We start from the raw sequence: 20,586 nt of genomic DNA, 5'->3' as shown, positions 1-20,586 counted from the left end.
TTCAGAACATATAATGCAGAAAACAATGCTTGGGGTGATTCAGAGTTGGTGTCATAACGTAGTTTGTCCAGCAGAGCATGCTCCGACTCCATTGTTTACAGAGCTGAGCTGACGTGGTTCTGCAGACAGGGCGGAGTTAAGAGGTGCAGTGTTAAGTGGTGTCTTCTCGGTAAGTTTCTAACTAGTTTGTGAAACACAAACTGGAAAGTTAATAAACAATGACTCAATCATTTTCCCTTTTCAATATAACTAATATATACCATGTTTATCACACCTGTTTGCTGTTAGCCAGCTATAGTTTGTCAGTGCAGTCAGTAACATAACAGATTGAAAGGTAAGCAGAGCATCTTTTTGCAGCTCAGCAGACAACGATGCAGTGGTGGATTGTGTCTGTTAAGTGTTGATTTCATGCTACATTGTTACCTAGTTGGTGAGACGCAATGCTGGAAAGTAAATAAACAACGTCCATCTTTTACTCTCCGTGACAACGAGCTTATAGCTAACTAGCTAACCACGTAGCTACTTTCATACCTTGTCAGCTGAGTGGAAGCTAATGTGTAAACATGTATTCACCAAATGGTTTTGTTCATGATTCGCAGTTTGGTACCCCCTTCAACTGAACAATTCCAGTCGCTGCATTTACAAAATGTAATATTTAAAAGTCTGGTTTTCCACCAGAATACAGTGTAACACCGCTGATGCTGTTTATCTCTTGACTCGGCAGCAGCGAGCCATAAGTTATTGTTTGTGACTGTTTTGTTATACATTAACAGCGAAATATTGCTGATGATGTTTTGATAAGCAAGAAAACTGTACTTTAGTACAATTTAGAGGTACTTGTACTTTACTTGAGTATTACCATGGCATTTTCTATTACTTTATACTTCCACTCCACTACATTTCAGAGGGAAATATTGTACTTTTTCCAATGTTGACAATGTTCTTTGATAAAAATATTTGTTTAAGAAAGCCGCCTTCTGAGTACCTTTTTATAGTCATATCGGTGCAAAATCAGTGCACAATCCACATAGAAAAGGTCTGTTTTCATTCCAGCTCAGAAATTAACTATATCGGCCACCATATCAGTAATCAGTGAACTTCCCCCCTCTAAAATCGGTATTGGTCACTAAAATCCCATATCGGTCAGGCTCTAATATATATATATATATATATATATATATATACACACAACAGTTAGTTCTGGACCTCAAATCTGATTGGACGAGGTATGTTCTATGAGTACTGATAGTCTCACACCATCAGCACTCCAACGCTTCACTGTATCACTCCGCATGTGTTCGTGCTGTTCTAAACTAAAGTGTAAGAGCAGTGCAGATGTGTTCAGAGCTTCTGTATATGTCTCTTTACATTACATTTTTTGACATTACATATTTTAGTCAGCAGGTGGCGACAAAAGACCATTTTTGTGTGTAATATGAGCCAGTTAGTGACGTGAAGTGAGTCAGCGTCACTCAGTGTTTATATTCAACAGCACTCCCTGATCACTCGTATTATTACTACACTACTAAATCTAGGAAATAGCTTTAAATGGCTTTAAACTAACAACTTCAGCATTAAGGCTCATCACAGCTGAGAGACACAACAGACTGATTTACACAAACTCTAGGCAGTAAATATATATACAACACATACAGTATATATATATATATATATATATATATATTGTATGTATAGTACAGCACTAAAACTATCTATAATCTGTAACCAGATTCCAGATTGCAGCATTGTGCCTGCGGCCGAATCACAGCAGTGCTGATGTATATCGCCATATCGCATTCTTGCTCCTGTGATATTGCTTTATATATATATATATACACACACACACACACACTGTATGTATAGTATATATATTCACTGTATATTGTTACATGTTTTATTTTTACATGCATAATTTGTACTATGTATAAGTATTTATACTGACATGTAAAACAAGTGCTAAAATGGTACTGTCTCTTTAAGAATAGCACCAGTTCAGTGAACATGTTTCGGGAAAGTGCATATTAACGAAACTGGAGTCAAATGGCTTCTTTACTGCATCTGTGCTGTGTTTTATTGGAATTAAATGTTTATTTTTTTTGTTGTTTTGTTCGACAATTGACTGTAAAGAACAGAAAGGGTATTAAAAGAGACATTATTCAATGACAAATGGATTGCGTGGATCTGATCTTCACACACACCTAAACTCAATCTTAAATGTTCATTATATTCATAGCGACTAAATATTTTGTCTTTAGATTAAAGATAAATCATATTCTGTACCTGGCCGTGTTAACTTACCCGGTCAACTTTGATGATCTGAAACTTTTGTGTGATGTCGGCTGGATTGGATGGCAGTCTGGAACGGCCAGACACGAAGCGCAAGAAAAGGACTCTCTCCTCATTGGTGAATTCCTCAAGGCTCTGCCACAGCCAGCCAATGAGCTGGTGGCAGTCGGTAATGTCACGGTAACGCACCACCTTCTTGAGCATCTCCACGGAAACCTCAGGCAGGCCACACACCAACTGTTCCAGCTGTCGAGCTGTTAGCAGTGAGAGCAGTGGGACCGGAATGATGGAGGACATGCCCTCCCTCACTGCTGACACCTACAGGAACACACAATTCAGTCATTATGTTGGCTTTAAAAAGCCTACTGTTATTGAACAGACATGGTTTAGGGTTTTTCAAAAATCCCTACACCAAGACCAAAATGATCAAGTGTAACTCCTACTAGAGGTTTTATGCTACATCCACCAAACATGGTACAGACTGTTCTAACTTAGGCCACGTACACAATAATACAAGTAATTTCACTACGTTTACGCCACTCATCCACACTAAAACACCAGACGAGAAGCGCAGGCACAGGTATTGCAGACAAGACGCGTCGATGCGGTGCAGGTGGCAGTCCAAAGTTGTGAATCTAGTCACCATTCACACAAAAGTTACAAAGGTTTTTGTACTTTTTCAAGAATGAACAAAGTGACATTGATGAGTTTGTAGGTTAGTGTATGAAAGAATTTTGCTGCAGCATTTTGAGCATCCTCTGGATTCGTAGCTGGGCGCTGCCGACAAACAGAGTGGCGGTGTGCATACATTCATAGAAACCAATCGTTTAGAATGTTAGAATGCACTGTGTTGTCTGCCGATCACAAATCCGAAAGCAATCCCATAGAGTTACATTGACGGAATGATCAAACGGACCAAGACTATTCTCAAAACTCCAACTGTCAAAAAATTCAAATCTCTTTAAATGCACAAGGTTAAATGTATATAAAACAAGTTTGTGTTATTCACGTACCTGTCGATCCATCTCATGTAGTCTGTAGTGCAGAGCTCTCTCCACATATTCGTTCCTGTTGGAGAAATTCAAGGGGAAGTTGTGTCCACCAGGAACCACAGGAACCAGTGTGCCATCCGCACTGTGAGCCACAAATGAGTCCAGAGGGATCATCTACGCATACAGAGAAATATGTAGAGGTGGGAACAGACAATGAGAAATTACAGTCTTTAAAGGAATGTTCTCGGATCAAACCAAGTTAAATTCAACCCTGCATCTGTGACATTGACACTCAGTGCGTAAAAGCAAGCAAAAATCATGTTTACAGTAATGCACTTGCAATAGAAATCCATGGGATAAGGTGTTCCAACAGAATAAATGTTAAAATAAATTAAACAAAAAAGACTTTAAACATTATACATGTAAACATAAGACTAGTGTGTGATGATCTGCCTAGAACAGGAATCCATGCATTAAAGGGCTGATTCAGATTCTAAAATAACACACATTTTCGAACAGAAGAATTAATAAAAGTGCTTAAAAAAATATGAGATGCACATTTCTGTTAAACGCTACATAAAGTTTTGCCCCATAGACTTTCATTGTAAGAGCAATTTAATAAAAATGCGATATTTGTTTGTTTATGAGAAATTATGTATGAGAACTTGTTTTGAACATGGAACTGATAATATGAACTGGTGTAATAATATCTACAACATGCTCCTCTCTCTGGGCTGTGCGGCTCACCACTGTGAAGTTCTCTTCATTGATCACACTGTTGTCCAGGTGTAAGATTCCCTGAAGAGAGCGGTATGTGAGCAGGTCGACCTCCTCCAGGTCAGCGGCTCCCAGAGGAATACAGCACATCTGCTTCCACACCCATGGAGCCAGGTGCAGATCCAGAGGCTTCTTAGTTCGAATGGCCACTGCCATTAAAATACCCAGGAAACGAAACTGCACCATGTGATCTTCTGAAACTGCAGCTGGATTCAGCAAAAACCTGCAGCAGACAGTCAGACAGTAGAGGTGAATAGAAATAGTCTATTGTATTACATTTTGCTTACACAAATGTAAATCTCATTGACTGTGTTTACATGTACATATTTTCATCAATCCGAATAAATTAAATCCAAACGATGTTGTTCCATACCTGTATGACTCTCTTTCTTCTGTGAAAAACACAAATGATGATGTTAGACAGAATGTTAGCCTCAGTTACCATTCACATTCATTGCATCTTTTTTCCATATAATGAAAGTGAATGGTGACTGAGGCTAAAATTCTGCTTTTGTGTTTTTCACAGAAGAAAGTCATACAGGTTTGAAACAACATGAGGTTGAGTAAATGTTGACATAATTTTTAGGTAAACCATCCCTTTAAGGCATTTTTAGGCTGCATGTAAACATAGCAAGAGTCTGCAATGTACCTGTCCGTGTTGCTACCAACATCTGCAGTGTTGTTTGGAGTGTGAATGAGCAGGTCGACCACACCAGACTGCAACTCCTGAGAAAAAGAAATACAGTTTTGAATGTTTGAATGAAAAGTGAAACTCTCTCATGTGACCAAGTGAGGAAGAAAGAACTCTATAATCTATTGAGGAACAAAACCAGAGATGTTATTTTTTCAGACATACCTCTTGAGTTTTGACTCACCTGGCACATCTCTGTGATGGTGTCATCAAATACGCCCCCGGCATCGTCCGCCCCCTCTCCAACCAGCTTCACCTTCCACGCTCTGGAGGGTAGACGCAATTCCGTGGGGTTCAGATTCACTACCTGCTTGGCGATCTGCACAAATATGGGCTTGCTAGAGCGCCCCCTGTGGACAGGAGGACAGAGTTATGGTTTGTTCAGACTGAACGCGTTATTACGCTAAAAAAAGCTAGGTGAACTGCAACGACTGGAACAGATCGCAGGTTTCAAGACACATTTTCAAAAGTTGAAGTTCTTTTTAACTTGACGCGGCATGTTTACATAATGCTAAAAACACGTTTTGTGTGAACCGAAACATTCGTTGTGAAACCACACATTACAGTTCGCCATTTTTCAAATGCAATTGTCCTGTGGTGCTGTGTGCTTTTCTTTAAAAACATTACATAAGTTATCAAGTAAAGCTTGTAAATGACAGTGTAAAACAGATTGCTCCAGTTTAAAGGTGCTGTAAGCGATTTTACCCGTTCTAACTTCCATGTGACTGAGCTGTTGGTTTAGCCACGCCCTCTCTTTCCAAAACACTGCACTAATACCGTTGAAACTGATACAAAGCATGTTCCCATGGTTGTCAAACACAACAGTAGCGAAACAGTGCCTTCAGCTGACAAATTATAAATCAGAATATGGCATTAAGCCTCAATAATTCACTGCAACGACAACACTATGAGAATGTCCAAAATGATTGACAGGCAGAAAATGCCTCAGACACCATCTGATTGGTTACAGAACTAATATGTCCACGGTCACGGTTTATTTTAATTTTTACAGACATTATAACTGTCACACTGATCGGTGTGATATCTCAGGGCAGTTATTTTAGTGATATCTATCAGGGAGGATTATTTTTTGCATATCTTTCTATGAAAAAAATCGCTTACAGCACCTTTAAAGCTCTGTCTTGTACCTAGTGGAGATTCTTTTGACTGTGATCTGGGGTCCGTAGGTCTTTCCCTGGGTCATGGTTCTGCCGATGGTGCGAACAAGAGGAAGTGTGTTGACTTTTGGGGAGAGGAGGCCTCGCAGCTGACCCTGTACAATGGCAGCGGTACCAGAGCTATAGCGAGAAGTATTCACCTGGAAACAAGCCAGAGAGCAGCAAAGTCAGACAAAACTACTGCTCAGATATCGACCAACGCAGATCAATCAGACTAGAAATAAATAATAGGAACTGTAACAAGGAACACTTAACACTGCACAGAAAAATTCAGCTGAGCTTAGAAAAGGATAGAGGAAAAGTTTCTTGGTAGGAAGACAGAGTACAGTGTCTTTCCTCAGATCTCACAATCTGAGTTGGATCACCAATGGTACCAACAAACAAACTTCATTAAGTTAATCAATGCAAACAGTCATTTTCTTTAATAGTGTTGTTTTTTAAATATTTGTAAATTGTTTTATAAAATTTGCAAATATACATATACAGTATTATATAACATAATTAAAACAAGATACATTTACTCAACTGACATTGTTTTAAGTAAAAAAACCTGATGGATATTATTAGATTTATGATGGATTATATAATACAATTATTCAATTTTTATGTGATTTAATATATCATAATTAATATTTAAATATAATAAAAATCTGAGAATAAATTTACAATTAGTATAAATTATAGTGCTGTCAGTCGAATTTTTTAAAATCGCGATTAATCACATAATTGTTTAGTTAATCGCGATTAATCACAGATTTTGAAAGTGCTGAAATTTGACTGTAATATACTTCTTTTCCTGTCAAAATGCATTTCTTTCTTTCTTAGGAAAGAAAACAAAACAATATGTAATGATATAATGCTTTAACACTTTCCAAACAAAGCGTTCCACAGTATAAAGATAGAAATGCATTAAAATATCACCAATTCAAGTTTCCCAAAGTCTAAGTGGGAGTTTGACTAATTGAAAGAACTAGCCCCCACATAGGTTACATATTCATTGCAATGGGCATTAAATCTCTTAAACTCATCCTCCACAATATTAATCTGCCAGCAGACTGTCGTTATCTGCTTTGTGACAGCAATCGTGAATGATTCGCGTCAGGCCATCAGCGTCAGTGTCAAGCGCCATTTTGAACTCCACATGAAAAGCTCTTGCATACAAAAACGTCTCATTCTGCGCTTTGGTGATAGTTAAGACTTGACATGCTTCTGTGGTAATTAAAATGCGCCTTACTTAGGCTGAAAAATACTTAATTTCTGTGACAAGTTCCATCTAGGTTTGTTTTGTACAACAAATAGCATTAAGAGATCCTTTCCTCATCATTTTATCACTGACACTGAATCACTGTTGTGTGTGTGTTGTGAAGCGCGCAATGTAATGACTCCGGGCGGACACATCGCAAAGGTTCCGCACTTCCAACCATGCTGTATTAATGGTAAAAGTGTTAAACACGATTAGGAAAAATGTACGCGTTAAAACTTTTAAAATTAATCACATGCGTTCACGTGTTAATTTTGACAGCTCTAATTAATTATAATTATATTATATTAATAATGTATTTATTTATAATTATGTTATAATCATTATATAAATTATATTTATTATATTATTGTATATATTATAATATTTACTTACAATAAGATTAATCTGCAAATGCGATAAGAAAACTACACTTTCAATTCAAGAAATATTCTCTGAACACAAGTCCTAATATCTTGCACAATTTTGCCACTTAAGTAAATGTATCTTGTTTTAAGGTTATTTAGAAATTGTTACTGGAAAAACAACACTGATTAAGAAAATTCTAGTTTCCAGTGTAACACCTCAAAGTGCTGTCAGAAAGCTTAAGTTGTATTATTGGTCATGTGTACCTGGTTTCGGGGGTCGAGGTTCAGAAGCCTCCAGGATTTGTACATGAGATCAGAGAAATGATACAGCACTCTGAGACGAGTGTTCAGCACTTCAGGGCTGCAGTCTTTTAAAGCATTATACTGCGGGGGTATAGACTGAGGCAGACCCAGCTGTAACCCAGCACAACCTGCAAAATACAGAGTCAGAGCTCAGAATCTCATATACATCGAATTAGGAATGCAACAGCAGGAATGAATCATGCCATGATCCAGCAGAAATGTGAGCATGTGCATATCTGCATTTACCAAAACTAAGCAAACTGTCTACCTAGGCAACATTTTTAGACATCATGGGCATACTCTTGATGCGGAAGCTATCCCAAACATCACCAAAATTATGCTGCCATATAAGATATTTGTTTTTTTGCCAAATTGTAAGGCTCCATTGCATGTTTCCTTGAAAAGAGTGAAATTACATTCTCAGAATGCTCATTCTAATTAAAAATTGACTTTTTTACCCAATATTTGTGTGTGCTATGCATTTTTTATGCTTATTAGAGTCATTGGCTTAGTAACATGATAAAGTCAGCCTCTCTAGAGCACAACAGTCTGGTTCCGGAGGAAAAATCCCATCCATTATCTCCATAGGGCACTCCCCACTCGTGCCTTAGAAGGTAGCTATCCAAGTAGACAACAGACAGCAAGGCAGCTCACTAGGGTTTTTTGGTGTACCTGAAGCTCTGGTTGATAAAGCCGGTGTGGTCCAGGCAGCAGTGTGGCAGCGTCCAGCAGAGATCTGTCTGATGTTTTTGCCTTGTAAAGCAGTAACCAGAATGGGCTCCTTAACGGGATTGGAATGACCCAATCCCAGCTACATTACACACACAAGAATAGAGTAAAATGTTGCTCAGCAAAAAGTTTACCCAGATGAATGTCAATAAGATCCACAGGTAGAGAGACACTAAAAGTTACTGAATCTGTAATACAGAGGGTCACTGTGCTGTTTAGTTGACTGTACCTGGGCCTCACAGTTGCAGCCCCATGCATACACGTCGGCAGTGTTAGACAGAGCGAGGATGTGCTCGCAGCCCACAGCGATGTCCTCAACGAACACGCCCTCCAGAGCAGGTACAATCTGTGGCCGGTTATGATTCTTCAGCATGGAGTCAGGCAGACCTATATGGCGCTCTGTAAAAACAAGTACACACACACATCAGGGATGTCTTTTCCACTTAATTGCATTTTATGTTTTCCAGGAAAAAAAATCGAAATATCCTTAAAACAAGATACATTTAAAGTACTTGAGTGGGAAAATTTAGCAAGATAATACACTTGTTTTCAGAGAATTTATTTTGAATTAAGTTGGAGTAAAGTTTTTCTTACACAAGTTGTGTTTTGTGTTTGAAGCATGCATGAATTAATAGTAAAAGCAAAAATAAGACAACTTTTTCAGCCGTCTTGGTTCTGTCTAGGTATTTTTCTATAGGGATTTAATTAATTACTTCATAAAAGAGTTCTAAGAAATTAGACAAACAAATCACCTCTGTGGTTAATCACAACCAGTGTTGGGTTGTAAAAAAAAAGAAAAAAGAAAAAGAACAAAAAAGTAATCCACTACAAATTACTAACTACATCTCTAAAATTATATCCAGATTACTTTACTGATTACTTCATGGAAAAAGTAATCACATTACTAATTACTTTACTTTTACTAAAACACTTTGTCATTGTCACAACATTCAGCTGTTACAGAAACACAAACAGACGTACATACGAACATATGATTTCACATTTTACTTGTATTACACATAAATAATATACTTTTTTTAGAAATATTTGTAACCCAAGTAATGAACTTAAAAGTAATTACTTTCAGTGAAAGTCAGGAACTGTAACTGATTACAAGAATTAAAATGTAATGTTACACTTCTTTTTGTGCCCAAAATTAATCAGATTACAGTAACTATTACTTTGTAATCCAAATACACCGAACACTGATCACAACATTACAAACTTTGCAGAGAAATATTAGAACACTGGACAAAAAGACAAAGGCTCAAGACGATGTACTTAATGTCTTTAATGAGGGCTTTGTGAATAACGTAATCAAATTAAAAACAATAGGAAAAAATATAAAACTATTGATTTCAAGCTGTTGATTATAAGTAAAGAATCAATATATTTTTCAAGTATATTTCAAAATATTTAGACCTACACATGTACATAAGTAGTTTAAGGCCCCATTTCCACCTGGTATTAAGATGCATTTCGGGTGATCCAATCACATGTGGTCAGCCCTAAATACAGGTCTAAATGGGGTGTAAACCGTTTTATGATTGGATTACACAAACCACACATGAATGTGGTCAAAAACGCATGTTTCCACATTGCATTTGAGGTGTAAATGCTAATCCGTCATGTATGCATCCTGGCAGCAGTGAAGCACCGCCCTTCACCTGTTAAATCAACCGCTGTGCTAAAACAAGTTTAAACTTTGCCGTTTATGGGCAGCTTTAAAAGGAAATAACCGTCCAATCGGAAAATTTAAAAAGCAGCTACATACACGATCACGGATCTTCTTTAGTGTGTCTGATATCAACATAGATGACAAGCACAATCACCTGAAGCTCCACTAATACAGGTAATCCACTAAAATAATGGATAATTCTACTAGAAATGTTGCGTTTGTGCTTAGATTTCAACCACATCTGGGAGAAACAGCGTACCATTTTTTGCGCTTTCTTTGTCTTTTCTGATTTTGTTGTGCTTTAACATCATGCAGTAACACAATGACACAGTGATTGATGTATGACGTCATGAAACAGAGACCTTCCCCTCCAAATCCGAACACAAGTGGTCACATGAGATGTATTTATGTGACCAGGTGTAAACAGCCATGTGTCTCACCCAAAACGCATCTTAATACCAGGTAGAAACGGAGCCTAAGAGTGTAGGGAGATCGGCTTGATTGCGTCAATTACAGTGCGTCACAGGAGTGGGCGGTCGCGGCAGAGCCCTTTTGGTGCGCTTTGTTTGCTGTGATTCTCTGATTGGTGGATTTTCCCCCTTAGGATCATGGGTAGTGTAGTTCTTCACAAGAAATTACATTATTAAACATGATTTTTTTTAAATTACATTGAAATAACATGGACTAATGGTTTCAGCAGAAGCATATACCATCCATTAACAACCTCTGAGCTTGCAGTAGGTCTGTCTATAAAGGTTTACAAGTTATCATTAATAATAAATTCCCTGATGGAAAAATGAATGGGATTTTTACTTCCGGAACCAGTCTGTTGCACTCTATTACACAAAAATGCACTTGGATCAAGAATCTCCATGGGTCTACCTTGGCCAAATGTATACACATGTCCATCTTTGGCCAGCACCACTGAGAAATGAGTTCCACATCCAATCTTTTTGATCCCCTTGCTACAGAGAGCCTCCACTTTCTGTCAACCAATAGAAACACAAGACAGTCAGCCAGCTGATTGTACCTGACAATCAGACAATGACAATTTTCTATGTTACAGATCTGGTGTGATCAGATCAGACATAAATGGCACCTGTGGGTAGCACTTGACAGTGCATGGTCCAATTCCGAGTTTACCATAATCACCATCTCCAAAGGCCCACACGGTCAGGCCGTCCGATGACAGCACCAAAGTATGATTGATACCACATGACACCTAAAGACGAGAGAGGAAAGGTCAGCTACACACATCACACTTAGGTTAAAGGTCATACACACATAAAGCTAAAGTCAAAACTAGAAAGGAATACCTGTCCAATGTGGTATCCATCAAGGGCTGTAACCCTCTCTGGGACCATCTTGTTGGAGGTTGACCTTTGACCCAAGCGACCGGAATCCCCACTGCCAAAGGTGAAGAGCTTTCCGTCAGCTGTCACTACAGCTGAGTGTTTGAATCCACATGCCAGCTGAGACGGAGAAGGATGTTCAAATGAAACACAGCATAAACTTGTAAAGATTTTTATTTTTATTTTTTTTCAAAAGTTTCAAATATAAGAGGTAAACAAGACTTCTCGGACAATAATTTACAGTTGCCCCCAAAAGTAATTTGACACTTAAGCCACACTTAAAATTGTATAAATGATATTGCTTCAGATAACAAAATATCAAACATAGTGGCATCTATTTTAAAGAAAGATAGCATAAGCACACTTTTAAGGAAAATATTACACAAAAAAGAAGTTTATTAGATTTCAAATGTTAAATTATATAGGACAATATATAGTGTTTCTTCAACTTCGAGCACTTTAAGCACCGTGTAAGTCTCGTTAAAACCTTTTTCACACTCTCAATAATTATTTTTTACCAATTGTTTACTAAAAATGTTGAACAATGTATGCACATCCATCATCTGAGATTTGTCTTTTTGTTTTTATGATAATCATTCTGTATAAATTGGCGACTCTTTTAGTCATAGCTAACATTTTATGTATCCTAAATACACACAATTAAATCATTTTTTTGCGTAATTTGGCTAAATTACAGCTAGATTGGAGATGATGGCCAATAAAAATACCCTGCTCACAAGGCATTAGGTACCATGAACTAACAATGAACAATATATTTTTTTACACCATTTATTAATCTTTGTTATTGTTAGTTAATAAAAATACAATTTGCCATTGTTAGTTCATAGTGCATTAACATATACAACTTTTGATTTTAAAAATATAGTACTACTGTATATGAAACTAACATTAACCAAGATTAATAAATGCTGTTAAAGTATTGTCCTTTGTTAGTTCATGTTAACTAATATTGTTAACTAATGTTAACAAATGGAACCTTATTGTAAAGTGTTACCAATTGTTTTAAATGTGTAATAATTTGTATAATGGATTTTCATAGTTTAATATTGAAATAAAAAAAATAAAAAAAGGTGAAAGCACAGTAAAGTTTCCAATTCAGTTTTAATGGGACCCTCATATAACAAAAATAGTTGAAATAAGAGTTGCAAATAACACTTGCTTAAATATTTTGTTTTCTACTACATTTTGAAACGTCACTTAAGTGTCCAAATACTTTTTTAGGCCACTGCACAGTATATTTAGGATTCTTTTTTCTATACCTGCACCACTTCCTCTCCCTGCAGCGCCTCGATCTGTTTGGGTCTTCTTTGTCTTTCACTGTTCCCATGGCCCAATTTCCCATAATCCCCATCGCCCCAGCTGAAAACCTCCCCCGTCTCTGTGAGAGCCAGAGAATGACCATCTGACCCGTATGATGTCACCAGCTGCGTCACTACATAACCTGTTAGAAAAGACATCCAAGAAGTATTCCATGAAATATATATTAACTGCACATGTTAGGTTACAGCACATTTTAATTACAGTGACAATAGCAAAGGAAGAATCTGGATTTGAAGAAATTGTTGTCCCAATAATCATTTAACAGGTTTGATGTCAGTAACATCAAATGTGATTGGTTTCTTCCATGTCTTGTGACCAAACATAAATTACTTCAATCACTTTCTTTATATGGAAAATAGCTGCCAGGATATTTTTCAAAAATGCACCATTTTTGTTATCTATATACACTGCGTGCCCAATTATTAGGGAAACTGTATTCCTCTGGATTAATTTTATTGTTGAACAAACACAATGCTCTCAGTCAATTCAAAATGTTATTGAACCTCAAACCTGAATGTTTAAAAATGACAAAGTGAGTTTTGTCTTTCTCAGGGGAATATATTAGTGTGCACAATAATTAGGCAACTAAATTAAAAAAAGAATTTCTCCCAACTCAATTGTTTATTCTAAATTTTTAGAGTAGGTGCAACAAAAAAGTAACACAAAATGACAATTAATTTGAAAAATATTCAGTGACCAACATAGCCACCCTTCTTTTCAATAACTGCCATGAGCCTTCCATCAATGGAGTCTGTCAGTTTCTTGATCTGTTCACGATCAATTTTCACTGAAGAAGCAACCACAGCCTCCCAAATGCTGTTCAAAGAGGTGTATTGTCTTCCCACAATGTAAATCTCACGTTTGAGAAGGGCCCACAAGTTCTCAGTAGGATTTAAGTCAGGTGAGGAAGGGGGCCAAGTCATTATTTGGGCATCTTTGAGGCCCTTGCTGGCTATCCAAGCAGTGGAGTACTTGGATGCGTGTGATGGAGCATTGTCCTGCATAAACATCATGGCCTTCTTGAATGCTGAGGACTTCTTCCTGTACCACTGCTTGAAGAAAGTACTTTCCAGAAACTGGCAGTAGGTTTGAGAGCTGAGTTTCAGTCCATCTTCAACTCGAATAAGGTCCAACTACCTCATCCTTAATGATAGCAGCCCATACCAGTACCCCTCCTCCACCTTGCTGGCACCTGACTCGAAGTGGTGCCCTGTGTCCATTAGTGATCCAGCCACGGGTCCATCAATCTGGTCCATCAAGAGTCACTCTCATTTCATCTGTCCATAAAACCTTTGAAAAATCTGTCTTCATGTATTTCTTTGCCCAATCTTGACGCTTCAACTTGTGAATATAGTCAGTGGTGGTCGTGTTTCAGCCTTCTTGACCTTGGCCATGTCTCTGAGCACTTGGCACCTTGTACTTCTGGACACTCCAGGTAGGTTGCAGTTCTGGAATATGGTAGCATTGGAGGATAATGGGTTCCTGGTAGCTTCACGTTTAATTCTTCTCAAGTCTTTTGCAGTTAATTTGCGCCTTTTCTTCTCCATGCGTTTTTTGGCACCCCAGTTGACTATTCGCAACAAATCATTTGATTGTCCGGTGGTCACACCTCAATAGTTTAGCTATTTCAAGAGTGTTGCATCCGTCTGAAAGGCATTTACAATATTTGACTTTTCAGTGTCAGTTAAATCTCTTTTTTGGCCCATTTTACCTGAGGTAAAGCAGCAGCCTAATAATTATGCACACACATTATCCACATCCTCCTTCATTACACAAATACATACCACCTGAAAACGACTGAATCCAATAAGCATTCAAGTTTATATGGTTTGGAGTTGGAAAATGTGCATGGAAATAATGAAAAGCTCAGAATACTCACTTGCCTAATAATTGGGCACGCAATGTAGTAGAAAGATAGTCATATGAGTTTGGGACGACATGAGGACGAGACATTATGATTTTCATTTTTGGGTGAACTATTTAAGTTTAATGATCAATGGCACAATGTCACTGTTCATGGATCAGCCTCCCTGGGGTTTGAACCTACAACCTTTGGGTTACCATCCCAGACATTTAACCACTAACACACTACTGTTCTGATGAGAATATTTCAGTCATATCCCACATTTCTGCATCTAAAGTCAATGTTTTTCCAAATCCAGTGTTTAAAACAAAGATTTTGTATGAATATGTATATGTGTATACATATTTAAATACAATATACATTATAAATATGTATATTTATGAATAAATATGTATACATGGCATGAAAGTGGGATTGCTGTGATTTGCATTACCTTGTAAAGCCGAGATGACAGTGGGGGTGTAGAGGTCATCTGAGTTACCCTGTCCGAGTCGCCCATAACTGCCCTCTCCTACAGCCAGCACTGCACCGTTAGCTTGAACCAAGAACGTGCAGTTCTGACCACATACGACCTGAGAGAAACACATCTAAGCACTCAGACAGATAAACCTGAGACTACTCCTTCCTCTAAATTAACATAAAAACAGTTGAAGGAATAACAGTTGTTTATGTGTGCAAGTTCTACCTGTTGAGTCTGTGAGAGGGAGGGCGCAAGGGTGGGCACAGATGCGCTGGTACCAGCATCTGCCAGTTGCCCATGACGACCATTACCCCACAGGTACACCTCACTTTTACCACCTTGCTGCCAGTCCTGTCACACAAACAGGGGCGCCATTAGGATTTTTGGGCCCAGAGTACACTTTTTTTTTTCATATTAAGTTAGCAATATTAATAAACATGGACATAAGCATGATTGCACATTCAATAAGAGACACTAAAAAAATTAGTTTGAAAAGTTCATTAAATACCTACTTATTCATGCTATTATCTAATCAGCCAATTGTGTGGCAGCAGTGCAATGCATAAAAACATTCCGATACGGGTCAGGAGCTTCAGTTAATGTTCACATCAACCATCAGAATGAGGAAAAAATTTGATCTCATTTGATTTGAAATGTGATTTCAACCATGGCATGATTATTGGTGCCAGACGGGCTGGTTTGAGTATTTCTGTACCTTCTAATCTTCTGGGATTTTCACAAACAACAGTCTCTAGAATTTACTCAAAATGGTGGCAAAAAAAAAAACATCCAGTGAGCGGCAGTTCTGTGGACGGAAACGCCTTGTTGATGAGAGAGGTCAATGGAGAAGGGCCAGACTGTTTCAAGCTGACAGAAAGGCTATGGTAACTCAGACAATCACTCTGTACAATTGTAGTGAGCAGAATAGCATCTCAGAATCCACAACACGCCAAACCTTGAGGTGGATGGGCTACAACAGCAGAAGACCATGTTGGGTTCCACTTCTGTCAGCCAAGAACAGAAAGCTGAGGCTGCAGTGGGCATAGGCTCACCAAAACTGGACAGTTGAAGACTGGAATAACATAGCCTGGTCTGATGAATCTCAATTTCTTATGTACACAGATGGTAGGCCCTATGCAGCCTCAGATTTCTGTTCTTAGCTGACAGAAGTGGAACCCGACATGGTCCTCTGCTGTTGTAGCCCATCCACCTCAAGGTTTGACGTGTTGTACAATTGTACAGAGTGGTTATCTGTGTTACCGTAGCTATTCTCTGTTACCCTCTCTCATCAACAAGGCATTTCCATCTGCAGAACTGCCACTCATTGGAAGTTTTTTGTTTTTGGCACCATTCTGAGTAAACTCTACAGACTGTTGTGCGTAAAAATCCCAGGAGATCAGCAGTTACAGAAATACTCAAACCAGCCCGTCTGGCACCAACAATCATACCATGGTCGAAATCACTGATATCAAATTTTTTCCCCATTCTGATGGTTGATGTGGACATTGAGATAAGCTCCTGACCCATATCTGCCTTATTTTATGCACTGATTGGCTGATTAGATAATCACATGAATAAGCAGATGTAGAGGTGTACCTAATAAAGTGGTCGGTGAGTGTATATTATATATATATATATATATATATATATATATATATATATATATACATATACATACAGGGTATGTATATACAATTGTGCTCAAAAGTTTGCATACCCTGGCAGAAATTGTGAAATTTTGGCATTGATTTTGAAAATATGATTGATCATGCAAAAAAAAAAACAAAAAAACTGCACCATCATTTTCCAGAGCAGCCTGTATTTCTCCTGAGGTTACCTGTGGGTTTTTCTTTGTATCCCGAACAATTCTTCTTGCAGTTGTGGCTGAAATCTTTCTTGGTCTACCTGACCGTGGCTTGGTATCAAGAGATCCCTGAATTTTCCACTTCTTAATAAGTGATTGAACAGTACTGACTGGCATTTTCAAGGCTTTGGATATCTTTTTATATCCTTTTCCATCTTTATAAAGTTCCATTACCTTGTTACGCAGAGCTTTTGACAGTTCTTTTCTGCTCCCCATGGCTCAGTATCTAGCCTGCTCAGTGCATCCACGTGAGAGCTAACAAACTCATTGACTATTTATACACAGACACTAATTGTAATTTAAAAAGCCACAGGTGTGGGAAATTAACCTTTAATTGCCATTTAAACCTGTGTGTCACCTTGTGTGTCTGTAACAAGGCCAAACATTCAAGGGTATGTAAACTTTTGATCAGGGCCATTTGGGTGATTTCTGTTATCATTATGATTTAAAAAGGAGCCAAACAACTATGTGATAATAAATGGCTTCATATGATCACTATCCTTAAAAGACAGTTTTTTTTTTTTTTTCTTTTTTTTTGCATGATCAGTCATATTTTCAAAATCAATGCCAAACTTTCACAATTTCTGCCAGGGTATGCAAACTTTTGAGCACAACTGTATATTAGAATGTTTAATCATGTCATTTCATGAGCTGAAATTGTTGATTTAGGCCATGTCTTTGAATATCTGAAGGCAAAAAAAACTATGGTTTCTATCAAACAAACTAGCATTTTGTTGTGAAAAAAAACAAAAAACAACTAGCCTAAACATTTAAAATCTAGAATTAAAACTGTTTTTGTTATAATAAAAAAGTAGACTTCTCCTTCCCCTTTTATAGTTTTAATATGAATCTATAACATTTCTGTCAAATCTAACATGTTACTACAGTTGGTGTTACTACAGTAATGGCACACACTATGTTTTTTCGTCTTTTCCTCATCAGCACTGTTTAGAATGTCAGGTCTGTCTGGCTTTATGAGATGTTTAACATTCTCCATAATGCTTCAAAGTAACAAAAATATCTGTTTAATTCAGGTTTTGTGGTCTGCACTGCAGTGGCGAACCAGTCAAGCCAGGTTTATGATGTGTCCAGTTCAAGGATGCACACAAGTCGCACTGCGCTGTACAAATGGGAAGCTCATTTAGCACTTAAAAAGCGTTTTAGGGATAAACCACTTAACGTCTTATGGGGGATCCCACACACTAGATCATTTTGTATTATCAAGTAAGCAGTCTTCCAGTCTTCTAACCAGTGTGGAATGGCCATTTATCACAAAATCATGCAAGAAAAGGTTCTGTTGGGCCCTCTGTCTGTCCAGGGCCCTTAGAATATTTCCCAGAAAAGTGTAAATACTGTAGGTCTGTGGTGCCTTTAAAACATTACACTTTTGATTTAAGCATCTCAACCAATGTCTTGAGTTTGGGGTGGGGCTATCTGTTTGCCCAGATGTAAGGAGTGTTTGGGAAACATATTTGAAAACAGTGATTATTTTTGTGATTCCATTTGGTGATGCTAGTGGAACAGAAATTACATATTTCATCTTTCAGAATGCAGTTTTACTAGATTGAGTTATTTGGTCAGCTATGATTAAATGGTAAATGGTCTGCACTTATACAGCGCCATTTTTAACCTTAGCGGTTCCAAAGCGCTTTACACTGTGACTCATTCACACACACACTCGCACACCAATGATGGCAGAGCTGCCATGCAAGGTGCCATCTACTTACTTCAGGTCTGCTTGTTGCCCAGGACATGAGCTGTTCATCCATCATGAATGTCCATTTACTGTTGTCCTGGAAATACAACATAAAAGACAAAGACACTTTACATAAATTCCGATATATCAAAATAAACTAAAAGGGACACTGTGGAAAACAGGACTGCCATTTTGAAATACAAGTGAGAACCAGTTTTGTGAAGATCTGTGAACCAGTTTGACCGATTCAATGAAAGAAGAATGATTTGCTCACAAATCTGATATCACTATGGTTTACGAGCAAGTTTTCCTCACACACAATCTTTAGTCGATGAAATATTCTAGACTACAGCATAACAGGAAAAATTGGAATTTGCTATAGAAATTGGGTTTTCCATGACTTTAAAGATGTAAAAAAAATTCAGTAACTTTTAAAATTCCTTCATATTTCCTTGATATTCCAGTGTATCTCACCAGTGGTTTGGTGAACTTTGTGGCCCCAGGCATATGGAACTCGGGCACCATGAAGGCTTCTGGGAAGGGCATGCCACGAGCAAACGCCTCTGCACTTTTCATGGTGGTGGAATAAGTGTAAAGCCAGTTCCACTCTGAGGGACAGAAGGACCCGGGGGCCCCATCCTGATCGGGCCCTGACCCACTGTGGTGAGGCGGTCTGGGCTGATGACACAGTAACTGATCCATTAAGAGACCTACGGCCAGTGTGGCGAGACTCTGCAGAAAGGCACTGTGGGTCAACTGATCTCCTGCCATCACATGACTCTGAGGAACAAAAGTCCAGATCAGAAAAAAAAACAACAAAATACTTTCCCTAATCCTTTTTTTGTTTATGGCCCTAAGAATCCGCACAGGTAAAATGAGTCAAAAGCATGTATAACCTGAATAAACATTTGTAATAGTTTAACCACAATTAAGCTCATTTGAGCCTCCGCATCTCGACAATTAGAAAAATTCTGGTTCTAAGGGCACGTCCACATGAACATGTTTTTTTTTTTAAATCGCATGGATTTCTCACGTTAACGCATCTCCTTTTACATGAACAAGAATGGCATTTTCCTCCACCGAAAATGGAGACTTTCGCTAAAATGGAGACTTTTGGAGAATTGCTCTATTAGGGATGTGCAAAACTCCCAGTTTTCATAATAGACTAGTCGGTCAGTCGTGAACGATGTTAAGGATAATGTATAATTAGGCTCTGTTATGTTCATGTGACCAGATGCATTTTAGAGTGATATAAGGACGCTAAGCGCAGCACTTCAACATGGTAATGGATGGATATTCATTATAAATAAATAGGCTAAATAACTATAACATCGTATTACACAAAACTATAAAAGTAAAAAATAAGAAAAGCTCAAACACAGAGCGGCAGAAAACCGCTTATGCGCATCCTGAAGGCAGAATGACACGCTTCAATATAACCGGAGTGCTTCAGGGCGATCATAGCTGCACATACAAAAGCGCACAACTGCAAGATAATATTGCAGGTACATATTTAGTTTCGACATCAAGCAGTTTAAACCTTTTGTACTGCAACTATTTACACTGGCGGCCAAAAATTTGGAATAATGTACAAAATTTGCTCTTACGGAAAGAAATTGGTACTTTTATTCACCAAAGTGGCATTCAACTGAGTGGCTTTTTCTTTGCAATTCTTCCCATAAGGCCTGCACCCCTGAGTCTTCTCTTTACTGGTGTTGAGTGGGTAGAATTCAATGAAGCTATCAGCTGAGGACATGCGAGGCCGTC

General features: G+C 38.1%; 1 protein-coding gene across 1 annotated transcript in view; it reads right to left on the bottom strand.

Moving 5' to 3' along the window:
• The window catches only part of LOC127428825 (probable E3 ubiquitin-protein ligase HERC1), a 117,856-nt gene that overhangs the window by 4,014 nt on the left and 93,256 nt on the right, over positions 1-20,586 (bottom strand). Inside the window, exons 61-77 of the mRNA XM_051677441.1 lie at positions 19,294-19,599; positions 18,851-18,916; positions 15,485-15,610; positions 15,233-15,371; positions 12,875-13,056; positions 11,559-11,714; positions 11,342-11,464; positions 11,125-11,227; positions 8,794-8,963; positions 8,508-8,646; positions 7,797-7,963; positions 5,895-6,064; positions 4,931-5,096; positions 4,705-4,781; positions 4,026-4,278; positions 3,300-3,452; positions 2,299-2,604 (exon numbers count right to left, since the gene is read on the bottom strand). Coding sequence (XP_051533401.1) covers positions 2,299-2,604; positions 3,300-3,452; positions 4,026-4,278; positions 4,705-4,781; positions 4,931-5,096; positions 5,895-6,064; positions 7,797-7,963; positions 8,508-8,646; positions 8,794-8,963; positions 11,125-11,227; positions 11,342-11,464; positions 11,559-11,714; positions 12,875-13,056; positions 15,233-15,371; positions 15,485-15,610; positions 18,851-18,916; positions 19,294-19,599 — 2,802 coding nt within the window. The remainder of the gene's footprint in view (positions 1-2,298; positions 2,605-3,299; positions 3,453-4,025; positions 4,279-4,704; positions 4,782-4,930; positions 5,097-5,894; positions 6,065-7,796; positions 7,964-8,507; positions 8,647-8,793; positions 8,964-11,124; positions 11,228-11,341; positions 11,465-11,558; positions 11,715-12,874; positions 13,057-15,232; positions 15,372-15,484; positions 15,611-18,850; positions 18,917-19,293; positions 19,600-20,586) is intronic.

Source organism: Myxocyprinus asiaticus, chromosome 38, assembly GCF_019703515.2.
Source record: "Myxocyprinus asiaticus isolate MX2 ecotype Aquarium Trade chromosome 38, UBuf_Myxa_2, whole genome shotgun sequence".
In the NCBI taxonomy this organism is placed as follows: Eukaryota; Metazoa; Chordata; class Actinopteri; order Cypriniformes; family Catostomidae; genus Myxocyprinus; species Myxocyprinus asiaticus.
The sequence above is the reverse complement of the archived record's forward strand: the minus strand, read 5'-3'. Positions and strand labels throughout refer to the sequence as shown.